Here is a 12,895-nt window from a genome sequence, read left to right as displayed (position 1 = left end):
AAAAAAAAAAAAGGAGTTGAGATATAATGTGTATACATATCTTGAACTTGTTTCCTTTTGAACCTACATACCTGAAGAAAGCATGTACATGTGAAACAGTTCAATAATATTCAGTGTTGTATTACATGTACACACAACTAAATACAGAATAATAGTAGGCTAATAATAAAAATGTTCACTCAAATGTCTTCCATCTACAAATCTGCAATACACTCATCATTTGCATCTTAGTAATTCTGTAAAAATGTATTCATGGAAATGATAGAAATAATATCTACATTCTATCACTTTACAAGCAGTTCATTGCAGTATGTGATGACCAGAATCTCTCTCTTATCTGTGATGTAAAGAAAGAAAATGCCTGTAATATTTTAACCTAGTGGACACGTGAGTGGTTGACACCAATATAATTGAAAAGTAAGTAAATGAAATAAGGGAAAACTGTGGTAAATAAATTATATACTTGCATCTACTGCTAATTTTGGAAGACGAATGTGTCAGCTTCAGTTCAAGAATTTTATCTTATTTTATCTTGCACTTCTAAATATAAACAAGCAATCAAAAAGCTACCTGGAAATGCAGTAAGCCTATTATTTTTTTTAGGATACATACTGAAGTTATTCTTGCATAACAGATAAAATTGAAAAATGTAGAATGAAATTTGCATATATGTAAATATTAAACGGGTGTGAAGGGGGGGTAGGTGGTATGTAACAAACACTCAGGATACCATTCTTCATTTTTTTCTTCTTCTTTTGTGATGATAATGTCATAATTAATCATTGAAACTGTGCCTGCAGCAAATATATTTAATTAAAGGGTATTTCACACAAAATCAGAGTTTGATTTTAAAGAGGTGTAGGGAATTTTTTCTTCCATTCAAAGATATCTATTCAATCTAATAAGTACAAGAGGACAATCCTTGGAAATCATAGTGGCATTTATTGTGCCTTCATTTAGTGCAGAGAACACAAGTAAGTTGAATTGCTATTTTCCAATGTCAGTCTCTGGTGAACAATTATTGTATTATGGTTGTAGTACTGACATTTTAAATTTGGAATTGAGGCAGCAGTAGCCGAAACTTTTACAATATTTGGGGATGATTTCATGCTGGTGTATTATAAACCATGTCCCCTCCCCCAACAATTCAAGATGGTGTAGTGGTAATGTCGTCACCTTGTAATCAAGGGGTCCCGGGTTCGATACCCAGTGGTGGCATATGCACAGTGGTTCGGATCCCACTTTAAACTGTAGGTCCAGTCCCAATTAGCCTTTCTGCCTACAGAGTGGACTTAAAACAACAAACCAATCAATCAATCATTCAACAATTCAGATTTAGTAAATGTAAAAGATAAAAAAGAAATAGATTATATTCACCTATGTGGATTAACTACTGAACAATTAAGAAAATTGCAATGGATATTACTTTTTGACACTCCTACTTATCAACATCCATGAGTTGCACATTTGAACATGAAGAATTGTAAGGCAATCATTCTGTTAGGAAATAAGAAGACACATTTCAATTTGCAACATTGTGCTGGAACTCCAGACTTCACATATCGATTTCAAGTGAACTCTCCAAGACTTTTATTTTATTTCTTGTAATTAATTCTTTGCTTAAAAAAGTACAGAAGTTATAGTTTACTTGTAATATGTATCTATTCACTTGTTTCACTTACAAACTGTACTTTGATATGATTGAGGAAAATGTGAGAACATATAAACACAATACTTTTTGAGACAACTAATTCACAAATATGTGCAACAACTTTCTTCACATCTGTAAATTAATGATACATACTTACACATCTAGATATTATTAGTTTCTTCCCCTTATGTTCATGTAATATTACCAAAGAAAATGTAAAGAACTTGGACCACTTATATGGTATATTTCACTTATCTGAACTTTTATGTCTCAAGCAATGAATGAAGCTACTGGTAAAAACAATATGTTCATTTGAAAATTAACGTGCACATACTCATTAATTTTTACAAACTACTAGTAAACAACAATGGTTACACAATCATGGACAATTTAAATCTATAGTTTTCATCCATTGTCTAGGCATTTTTTGTTTTTTACTACAGCAAATTTAATTATTATTATTAAGGGAGCTAAAATGTACAAACTAATAGTTTGACTGCCATAAAGGCTAATTAAATTAGCTACAAAGAGGTTACTGCATTCACTCAAAGATTATAAACCAGTTCCTGGCACCACATACGCATTGCAATCTGTTATTCTTTTCTTTCAAATATTACAAGGCTGAAGCTGAGCCAAGGTTGGTTAGAAAACTGCTAAGTCAAACCACATTCAGTGTTTTGTTAAACCGGAAGAATTTGGATTATAAATTTCAATAACATGTTCAACCAAGTAGTTTTTTAACATCCAAGTTCTGTCCCAACAATATTGTTATAAAATGAAAAACAAAAATGCCTGAGCAATGGACATATTTAACATTTCAACCTGCAACTAAAGAAAATGATCACAAATGTCATCCTTCATATGTATCTGTTTTCTTCTTTCAGGGTATCAGGTTTGCTTTGGTGTCAAAAATCAAATTTGACTGATTTCTCAATGTTAAATATAGTTTATATACTATAATGTATCAGAAAAATCTGAGAGAGAGAGTTCTGCATGCAACCTTTTTCCTTTCATAATCATTCTAAGTTCAGGCACTTCTTCTTCATCATCATCATGTTTCTTTTTACAAAGGGTACGAATATCATCAAAAAATTTTCTCTACATGTCTATGTTCCGTAATTATGCACATTCAAAAATTACTTAAAATTGGTGTTTTTAACGAATATAAAAATCAAACAAGATGTGACATTTGATTATAGCACTTATTTCACATTTGTTTCACAACCAATATGTATTGCATTCTTTATATTAAGTATGTAGCAATAATAACACTTATTAATTTATGTAAAATATTCATTACATTGTTTACAGCAAGCTATTAACAAAAATTTTCAACCAGTTGTGGAAATGTAAGTTAAAAGCATCATTATGGCATTCAAGATATTCGAGAACTCAACTACAATACCAGGTACACTATGGCATGGCTTACATTTGACAGGAATACAGATAGGAACAAACAAAGAAATTGCAATGCTTTCTCTGTGTAAGCATATAGATGAGTGATAATTGACAGAAAAGTAATGAAGTAACAAAAGAAGTATGATGTCAAAAACAATTTAAATCAAATATTCTTACTACAATAATCCAGCAAAATAATCTGTAATTTAATGTGTCAATGGTAGCATTGGAGTGAGTACGTAACGTTTATTGCTGTGTAATATTCCACAGTATCAAATTTCATTAGCATCAGGAAATTAATATAATAAATCACACACCAAGAAGAATAGATTTCTAACTTTTATGTTGCTCCATTATTTTCCTTGAGCAGAAATAAAAGTGTAAGCTGTGAAAAATGTGCCTTGTAATTGTTATAAAGTGCCATCCATAACTTTTACAGAGAATAATACTTTTACTTTCTGTGCTGTTCTTTTAAAAATTAATATATACCTGTAACAATACACAGACACAAAATATGAATACACAGATATTATTTCCCATTTTCTCCTCATACTGATTAATTATAATTAACTATATGCACCATGAATTCCATAAAATTATAGATACATTTATTTTTTATCTTTTATTCTCATTGTTGAATTGTTTACAGTGCATAAATCCCACATTAAGCTGTTTTTGGGTGTAACATTTGTGTGTGTGTGTGCTATTAGCTTTCTGTTCTCATTTTAAAAAAACAAAATTAGGCACATACTAATAATATGAACAGTACCATGAAACAAAGCAAGCTTGAGTTGAAAAGAAAATTTGAATTAGCACATTTCAAGTACATTGTGGTTTTTTAACGGCAACTTAAAAAACGCTTACACCTTTCTCTTTAAAACCATTCACTGAAACACCAAAGGCGGATTCTGTAACAAAAATTATAGTTAACATAAATAGATAAGTTTAATTAATTAACAATCCAGAAAGTGCAAATGATTGCTTGAACTTATGTCCCAAAACCAGATAAGAATACCAATGACTACATTAAAATTACATCTTTCAGCTTTCCAGTTAATTTTAAAAGACTATTTCAAAATTGAACATGGTCCTGACTGACAAAGTCCATTATGAGAAAGCAGTTTTAAAATTTATTATTTGCTAACAAGTATAAACTTTCATTGCCTTTAAAATGATGAGCTAGTATCCCACATCAAATTACCTGACACCAATAAATGAAATCCTGCATTTGTAACAAAGAAATATCACATGCACATTACAGACAAACCACATGTAATCCACCTCACTGACATATGAAATTCCCATAAACTTTGCCTCTGTTGCAATTTCTTTCTCTACATAATGGCTGTTGTGAATCAAGTAAAATAGCTAAAAGTTTATTAAACAATATGCCATAACATACAAATACTGCCAATAATATATTAATTGTACAGTACCATTTGCACATTAAATGAGCCTTAGCTCAAGGGGAGAAAACACAAAAGGCATTGCATTGTCATTTTAAATTCCTTCTCTGAAAATTAATTGTATTCTATATTCCCTTTTATCAGAATCAATGGCTCAAGGTCGAGATTCTGTGCCCCATCCAGAGTTCCCAGCTCCATAGCAACGATTATGATTTCCACTTCAGTGGCTATATTCAGCTTACATTTTATAAATAAAATATATGCAATGGAATATACAATACGTAATATTAAGAGATGCCAGTAAAAATTTACACATTATCGATTGGTTAATTTCAAACTGAATATTTGGGAAATAACCTGAATTTTGTGATGCTTATATAATATTGTCGAAGTGGTTAGGCCAAATACAAAGAGACAACCTGAGAAAATGGTACGTATAGTGCATCATCTAGGGTAAATGCTACACAGATAGTCTTTTTTAAACTTTCTTAAATCCAGAGTACCAGTACACAGGGATATTTTAACAATCGCAAGATTCACTCGCAAATTTCAAGCAACATGCAATTCCCACTGATGACTTTTCTCTCCCATAGAAATTTTACCACACATGTATCAGGTTTGGCAGTAAAACACTCAATCATTGATACTGATTGGCAATGTGACTGAGGAGAGGGAGGAGTTAATAAGGGCTGGAAGTTGTGGACTCTGGGGGTTGGATCATGAGACCTTTACCCATTGATTTAAAAGTAATGCATCATAATAGTTTATTTCTTGACAATGCTAAGGAATCTCCCAATGGACGAATTTTACTCTCCCCTTTTAGTCTCTGCTTCAGTCATACATTACAGTATGTTCAGAACAAATTTAAGCCAAGCTACATTAAAAAAGCTGGGTATTTCTCATAATACTGTTCAAGTGCACTTTTAGTGCAAGCACATCACATACAAATACAGCTCATGTTTCAACAAATATTTATACAAAATTTTGACACTTAATTGTTCAGTTTTCTAGTTGTTGTATAATAGTATTTATAAGAGCTAAGCTAATACTGATACATCAGTTTGATTTGATGTTTCAAGTCCAATTTATGCACAGAAAGGGTAATTGGGACAGGACCTACAATTTAAAGTGGGATATGAACAACTATGCTATGTGCCTCCACCAGGTATTGAAACCAGGACCCCTTGATTACAAGGCAACAATGTTACCACAACACCATCAGGGAGGCCCATATACATATATATTTCTAAAATAAAATTAAAATGCAGAAAAATGTAAAATATGGGGTCCATTTAATTTTCTGGAGTCCATGTATCTTGAAAATGGTGTGCAACACTTTTGCAGTGTCTATATATCATAGAAATCAAGCAAACATGGCAATTTTCATAAAATTTGCACCCGTATTGGGTTGAAACTGATTTTGCGACTGAATAACAGCTAATTTAGTTATTGATTACATGTCAACTTATGAATATTTCAAAATATGATACAGTTATCAAGGAATACTTACACGTTGATATTAATGTAATTGTGAATTACTTGATATTGTTACAATGTTCAAACATAACTGGTGTTTGTGCAAAGCGGTATCAGCTTACCCCTATTAGTTATTTTGTATGACTTGTATGTCACGTGTCAAAAGATATGCTCAACATCAATTCAAAAGAAAGCAAAGACATTGCCTTGTCATGTTGCAAAATTAAGTCAAGATTAACCTACTTCTAATACTATGAAATGGAACCAAAAAAAACCCTAGCTTTTGTTCTGCATATTATTATATCTAACAGGTGTATCTAAATCCGAAAAGAAGTAAGACTTGAAACTAATGAAGATTGGTTCTTATCATGCCTTAGAAGCTGTAGCATGTAACTACCATATTTACGCGTGTATAATGCACACCCTGGTTTCTGATGGGGAAAAGTGACTAAAATTTTATCTCGTGTATAATGCGCAGTATAATCCAGGTTCAAGAAATGGCTGTCTTAGTTGTAGGTCATAAAGCTGTCGCTATGCCAATCAAGAGCTAGTGACATCATATCTATTCAATGAGTCACCTGTTGCTATGTGGACCAAGAGGAGAATATCCTGTTGTGTAAACAGCAAGTCACCAACCCAAGCCACCTCCCTCTCTCTATCCACTGTGTTTAGCATCCCAAAGCTTTCACTCTTTAACAATTATATTTATTCTGTAATAGTAGAAAAGGAGATCAAAATTACATTATGGATTTGCAGTGCTCAGGAAGTTATTTTCCATGTGATGGGAGGTGCATACTCGAATTCTGCCAGAACAGCACTGCTTTTCTTGTGTTGCAGAACATTACATTACAAAGTGAAAAATCATGGAAAATGGCCTTTGAACTTTTATGCATGGTTTTGCTCATTTTCTCTTTACTTTTCTAAAAAAAAAAAACACTTCAAAATATATATTGTTTACATGACTAATGTAACATTTATAAGAGGCCCATTCAGGACCCTCAAAGTAGCAGTTAGCAGAACAAGATTTCTTTTATTAAGGCATTTACACACTTCATATATGTCATATTATTTTTCCAGTAATACATTTTATTATTATTTTCTTTCTCCTTTTCTTTCATCTAAAGTACCACAAAATTCAGACCATTACTTCATTTTGTGATGAGCTTATTTCAACTGCATTGCACATTAGTGTCACCATCTTGAATGGAATACTGTTGCCATATTCAGAAACTACAGAATTCAAGCTTTACAACGATATATAACACGATAGAGTTCCGTAAACATGAAAACATGAAAATTTTATTCCGTGCATAATACGCACCACATTTTTTGGGGGCAAACATTTTGGGAAAAAGTGCGCATTATACATGAGTAAATACGGTATTCTATTTCATTCAAATGACAACATGCACATATTCTATTATACAGTAGAGCGTCGATTATCCGAACGTCGGTCAACCGAACGACCGCTTAACCGAACTGTGTACTCGCTCACTTTCAGATATCTGTAATGAAAAAAGTACGTGACTTAGATGCTCGTAAGCGTGTAGGCTTGCTTAGACAGACCAAAATAAAGGATTTTTTTAAACGTTAATTTAGTGTACTGTGTGTGTTGTTCATGCAAAATGCGTATGTAATATGTACATATTTTTGTTTAATAAACTGTACCACATACTATATATTCCTACTAAATTTGCCTTTGTACGTTACTTTGTAATACATACTTAAAGAGATGCCTGTTTTTATGAATAAATTTACTGTACAGTACTTCTTTTTGGCAAATAAACATGTACAGTTCGATTATCCGAACAAACCAGTTTTCCGAACACCCATGTCCCCCAATTACTTCGGATAATCGACGCTCTACTGTACTTTCAAAATATGATCTGATGTAAATAAAATGGTGTAATCATAATCATGATTATGAAAGGAAAAATGTTTTCCAGAACCTACACATATATCTATCTGTTTTGTGGCACATGGAGATCTAAGATAGACAAGTGTGATACAGGATCATGTCTCACATGATCTAATCCTTCAAGCTTCTCTGAGAGGTGTGTTTTTGTATAAGCAGATAGAAAGTTGCTTTCGGTCTTATATGCTGTTATCATCGTTTGTGTTGCTTGTGTTGCCCAATTTCTTTCTCTGTGGCCACATCATTCTTTAAATTATTTTTGTTGTTGTGTCATTAATCACACAATGATTTGGCTCATTTTGTCATTGAGGTTTCAATGTAGGTTTTAAAACCCTCATCAACATTGAAGGAAATTCCAGGCATAACTGAATTTTTTACCCAAAATTTCTTCAAATAGCCCATGCAAATGCTGTGGTTGTACCTGTAACAGATGTTACTACTTTCCATTTCCTCCCTTCTGGTCATTGTTAACCTAGCAGTACATTATGCTATGTGAAATACCAAGACAGATCTCTTGCATGGTGGTATTAATGATAAGAAACTGTACATGCATACAACCAGCATATATTGTATTACAAGGCTGACAAACCTTTATTATAAATCATTTTGAGCAACTAAATATATCGTTATGATGCACTGTCTGTGTTAAGTATTTTTTGTCCAGTACTACTTGCCTAATCATATCACAAACTGAACAGGAAGAAAAACATAACATGTCACATGCCTATGAACTGTATTCCTATAATGGAAAAAAAATAATTAAATCAATATGGTATACTTAATTACATACACATACACAAACATTTGGTTAAAAATCAAATTCGTGTTAAATATTTTTGACAGAATGGTGAAAAATCAAATGCACTTTCTGAAAAGTTTACATTAAATCTCTAAAATAATATTTGAAGAAGTTAAAAGCACGACAGCCTCTCCAGAGAATGTTGGTTGTTACATGCACGTACAATAATAAAAGATCCTTAAAATTATTCAATATTTAGTCAGAGTGACTATCCCATTTTGATAATGCAAACTTACTTTTTTAAAATACAGGATCATCATTAAATGATAAAAACTTAAATTCTGATGTAATTTAATTATAAATATTACACAAACATGAACTAGTTTGCAACATGACTCTGATTTAATTACCTGTGAGGTCTTTGTCCCTCTTCAGTGAATGGATTCTACTGAGAAGAAAGTTTTAAATATGCACAGTACAACCTAATCATCTTATGTACTAAATTGAACAACATCACATACCGCACAAAATAATGACATTCATGAAACTATGTGGAACATGGGTACACTCGAGCACTTATTCATTAAAACTGAGAATAAGCCTACCTGAATAAAAAAGGGAAGGAAAACAACCTCTGCAACAAACTTTTCATGTTTCTACCCCCAATCACAAAATATCAAACCAAATCCGAAATCATAACTTGGGAGAACCTACATATAAAATCTATGTTTTCTACAAGTGTACATGTTGTGTGCTTTTTAAGGAATGATAATAAATATTTGTTCTATGAGACATACAAAGGACATATCAATAACAAATCATATAATAGGTGAGGCTCCTTGCAACAACTAGATACACACTTTTACATCATTTGGTAAGACAGCTAGGGTCATGTAAAACAAGATCAAGTCAACATTCTAAATCCAACTTATTATGGGAATAAACTGTGCTACGAACATATTCAAATAAAAATCAGCTTTGTGTACCCTGTCTTTATTATTTTTACAGAATTCTTTTCTTTCACACTTAAAATGATAGCTGACAAGTATATTTGTATCCTTTCGGGTTTTCAATAATCATCTGATACAACAGCAATCAACTTCACATATTGCTATACAACTGATACTCAAGTACAGTAAACATTTCTACAAAAATATTATTTCAGTACCTAGTGAAGAAAAGCTGACTTCGTGTTTTCATTACCAACTAATCTTGACATCTAGATATGTCCCATGTCACCATCATTCAACAGCAAAACTTGGAGCCCAAGGATGTAGCTTATTTTCCTTTCATCACTAGACTTAACTAATGCAACTACAACATAATGTTTCATGTGATCAATTGCTGCTGAGGAATCATTTGGTTCCAAAAACAAAAGATCCTTTACTAATTATCTTCAACTTTCTTGTGAATTTAGGGAAACAAATGCCCAATAAGACTCTCAAGCCAAAATCTTCTGTACAGATTGATAATTTAGTAATCTCACTAATGCCAGTTTGTCCTCACGAATTTAGCCATGGATGATTCAAACATTCTGCCGCTGTAACACGTTCATTAGGATCAAATGCTAACATAGGAAGAAGGAAGTCTGCAAAGTCTTGTGCTCCTTTACGGTCCCACTCGTATTTCTCTGTCAGTACCTCAAACAACCCCCATGGTTTCAGCCTTGTAATATGTCTCAATTCACCTGCAAAAAAAAAGATATAACACCTCATTGTAAACATATCTATGTACAAAAAAAATAATCCAATTTTATGTTATATAAAATGGAATAGAAAAATGTTAATAGTAATTATGGCGAAAGTTGAGAGGAGGATGAAGGAATTACCCTGCAATCAGACTAAACAATGAAAATATTATGTACTGGGGGGGAAAAAAAATGGGAATTGTGAATTGGTGTGCCTTCAAATCAGATGCAAAAGTTGATATGGAAATTACGAGCATTATAAAGATGCAACAATAATATGCCTTCCTTCTTTTTAATTAGTTAAAAATAATCCAAAACTGAAATTATTTCCTAAGGCCTCCTCCCTAATGGTGTAGTGGTAACGTTGTCACCTTGTAATCAAGGGGCAGAGGTTTGATACCTGGTGGAGGCACATCAAGCACAATATAATATAATTTTTAACATATTCTCTCTGGAATCAGCCAGATCAGTTCTGGATATGCTTCCAAGCTTTTGAGAGCTAACGCCACTATCATCTTCTGGGACTGAAGTGAAGAGATGGGATGGTGTGAAATCAGTTTCTATGTATTTGTGTGGGAGGAGTTTGGAGTAGGTGGCGGGCCAATCGAGTGCTGTCTCTCCCACTATCATTCTCTCAGTTGACACAAGCCAGGCCCGATTCAGTTCGATTCCCATGTTACTGCTGAGATTTTGTTTTCCTTGGTGGGTGGGTATTGCTTCATTGATGATGTGGTTCCAGTAATTGGATGATTTATTGATGCTCTTCATTCGTTACACATAGGTAACCCCTGTGCATTGCACCATGCCATGAAAGCACATAGGGGTGAGTTGGAGGTAGGGGCATGCATTCTCGATCTCTCTTGATCAGGGTGCTTTTAAATCACCCTCCTCCCAAGGTATCCATCGTTCAGATACTGTGCAAGCCCCAGGGCCACTCTATGTAGGGACAGTTCTGAATTCCCCCTAGATCACCCACCCAGGGAATCAAACTGGAATCCCACATGGCAGTTAGGCACCCTACCGACTTGACCATAACAATGACAATAAAAATCTTCGAAATTCTGAACAGGATGAACCTTGCACAACTGCACTAGACAAGGAAACCAGAGCACTACTGAAGAATCTACATTGCTGAAAGAACACCAGGTCAAATTAACATCAAAATGGAATGGTACCACAACTGTATGGCCTTCCCAAAATACACAAAGCTATTGTAACATTAAGACCTATCATCAACACTATTGGATATCCAACTTCCAGATTTGCCAAATACGCTTCAACATGTGCAGGCAAATGTGAAAAACTCTACACAATTCACTAATACACTGCAGAGTATCGAAATGTCTCCCAGTGACCTTCAGGTCAGCTGTAATATTACTTCACCAGAGTACCGCTTCAAGATTTGTTGGGACTTACTAACATCGCTTCACACCAGATATCATTCAAACATACACCGACACTAACTTTTTCAAGGAGAACTTTGAACAGTAAGCACTTCATATAGCACCACAGCGACCAGTGGTGGATCCAGGAATGGCACTTGGAAGAGGCGATTTTCATGCGGAAGTCCATTATAACCAATATTTACATAGTTTTTATAAAACAATACAGCACTACTTCTTGGCCTATACAGATTAACGTGCATAGGGTGAAAATAGGGATACTGGGTCCAAATCCAAGATAAGTAAAGGATTTTTTTAAATAAATTTTCTATCATTATTATATCATTCCATTGTCGTGATAAACCTAACGATATAAACATACGATGTATAGTGGGGAAACGAACAAACAAAAATATTTTCTCCAGAATCATCCACAATGTTTTACGCCAATGAAATAATAACTTACACATAAAATACTGAGATACAAATAAAATATAATGTAGCAGAAACCTAGTCTAGGGATTTGGGAGCCCCTATCGCCCTCCCCTGGATCCACACCTGACATACTTGCTGCATTTTACAGGTACATAACTCGGTCTTCTGGCTGCACAGTAAAGCTACCCTATACTAAATGTTGCTGGACCACCTCTGAACATCAAATTCACAATGGAGACATAGACAAATGGTAACTTCCGATTCCTGCACATTATCATCACATGCAAGCTGGATTGAAAACTATGACATAGTGTATACAGGAAACAGATGCACAGATCTATACCTCAATGCCACCCAGCTCAGTCATCAACAGTACTTAAATAGTTTGTTGTTTCACCAGATGATCATCAGTGACACAGAGCACCTTCAACATGAAATTAGGCACCTGCACACAGCATTTGGGAGGGACAGACACTGAGAAGGCACCATCAATGAAATACTAGTGAGAGTCATGTACAACAGCAACAACACAAAGCTGGACAAATATACCAGACCAGAAGATGATAGCTATCATTTCATACACTAGTAATCTGTCTGCAATCATCAGCCACATTCTTTCAAAATAAAAATCAGAAGCAAACTACGAAATCCGAATGACAGAAGACACCTTGGGGTTTACTTTATCATGTGCACCTGTGGTAAAGCCTATATCTGACAAATTGGGAGAACAATCAAAGTACTTTGCAAAAAAACAAGTCAGCTACATCATGAATTTTCATCCAGAAAAATCATGTTAGTACAGCATC

General features: G+C 33.8%; 1 protein-coding gene across 3 annotated transcripts in view; it reads right to left on the bottom strand.

The window, feature by feature from the left end:
- Positions 1 to 590: 590 nt before the first annotated feature.
- Positions 591 to 12,895, bottom strand: part of LOC145984035 (SRSF protein kinase 3-like) — a 143,529-nt gene continuing 131,224 nt past the window's right edge. For all 3 annotated transcript variants that reach the window (XM_083117371.1, XM_083117369.1, XM_083117370.1), the window contains exon 12: positions 591 to 10,272. In XM_083117371.1, the coding sequence (XP_082973497.1) occupies positions 10,088 to 10,272 (185 nt within the window). In that variant the 3' untranslated portion in view covers positions 591 to 10,087. The remainder of the gene's footprint in view (positions 10,273 to 12,895) is intronic.

The sequence above is a fragment of the Lepisma saccharinum genome, chromosome 2 (genome assembly GCF_977018435.1).
Source record: "Lepisma saccharinum chromosome 2, izLepSacc3.1, whole genome shotgun sequence".
NCBI lineage: Eukaryota > Metazoa > Arthropoda > Insecta > Zygentoma > Lepismatidae > Lepisma > Lepisma saccharinum.
Note: the sequence above shows the minus strand (reverse complement) of the source record. Positions and strands in the feature narration are given on the sequence as shown.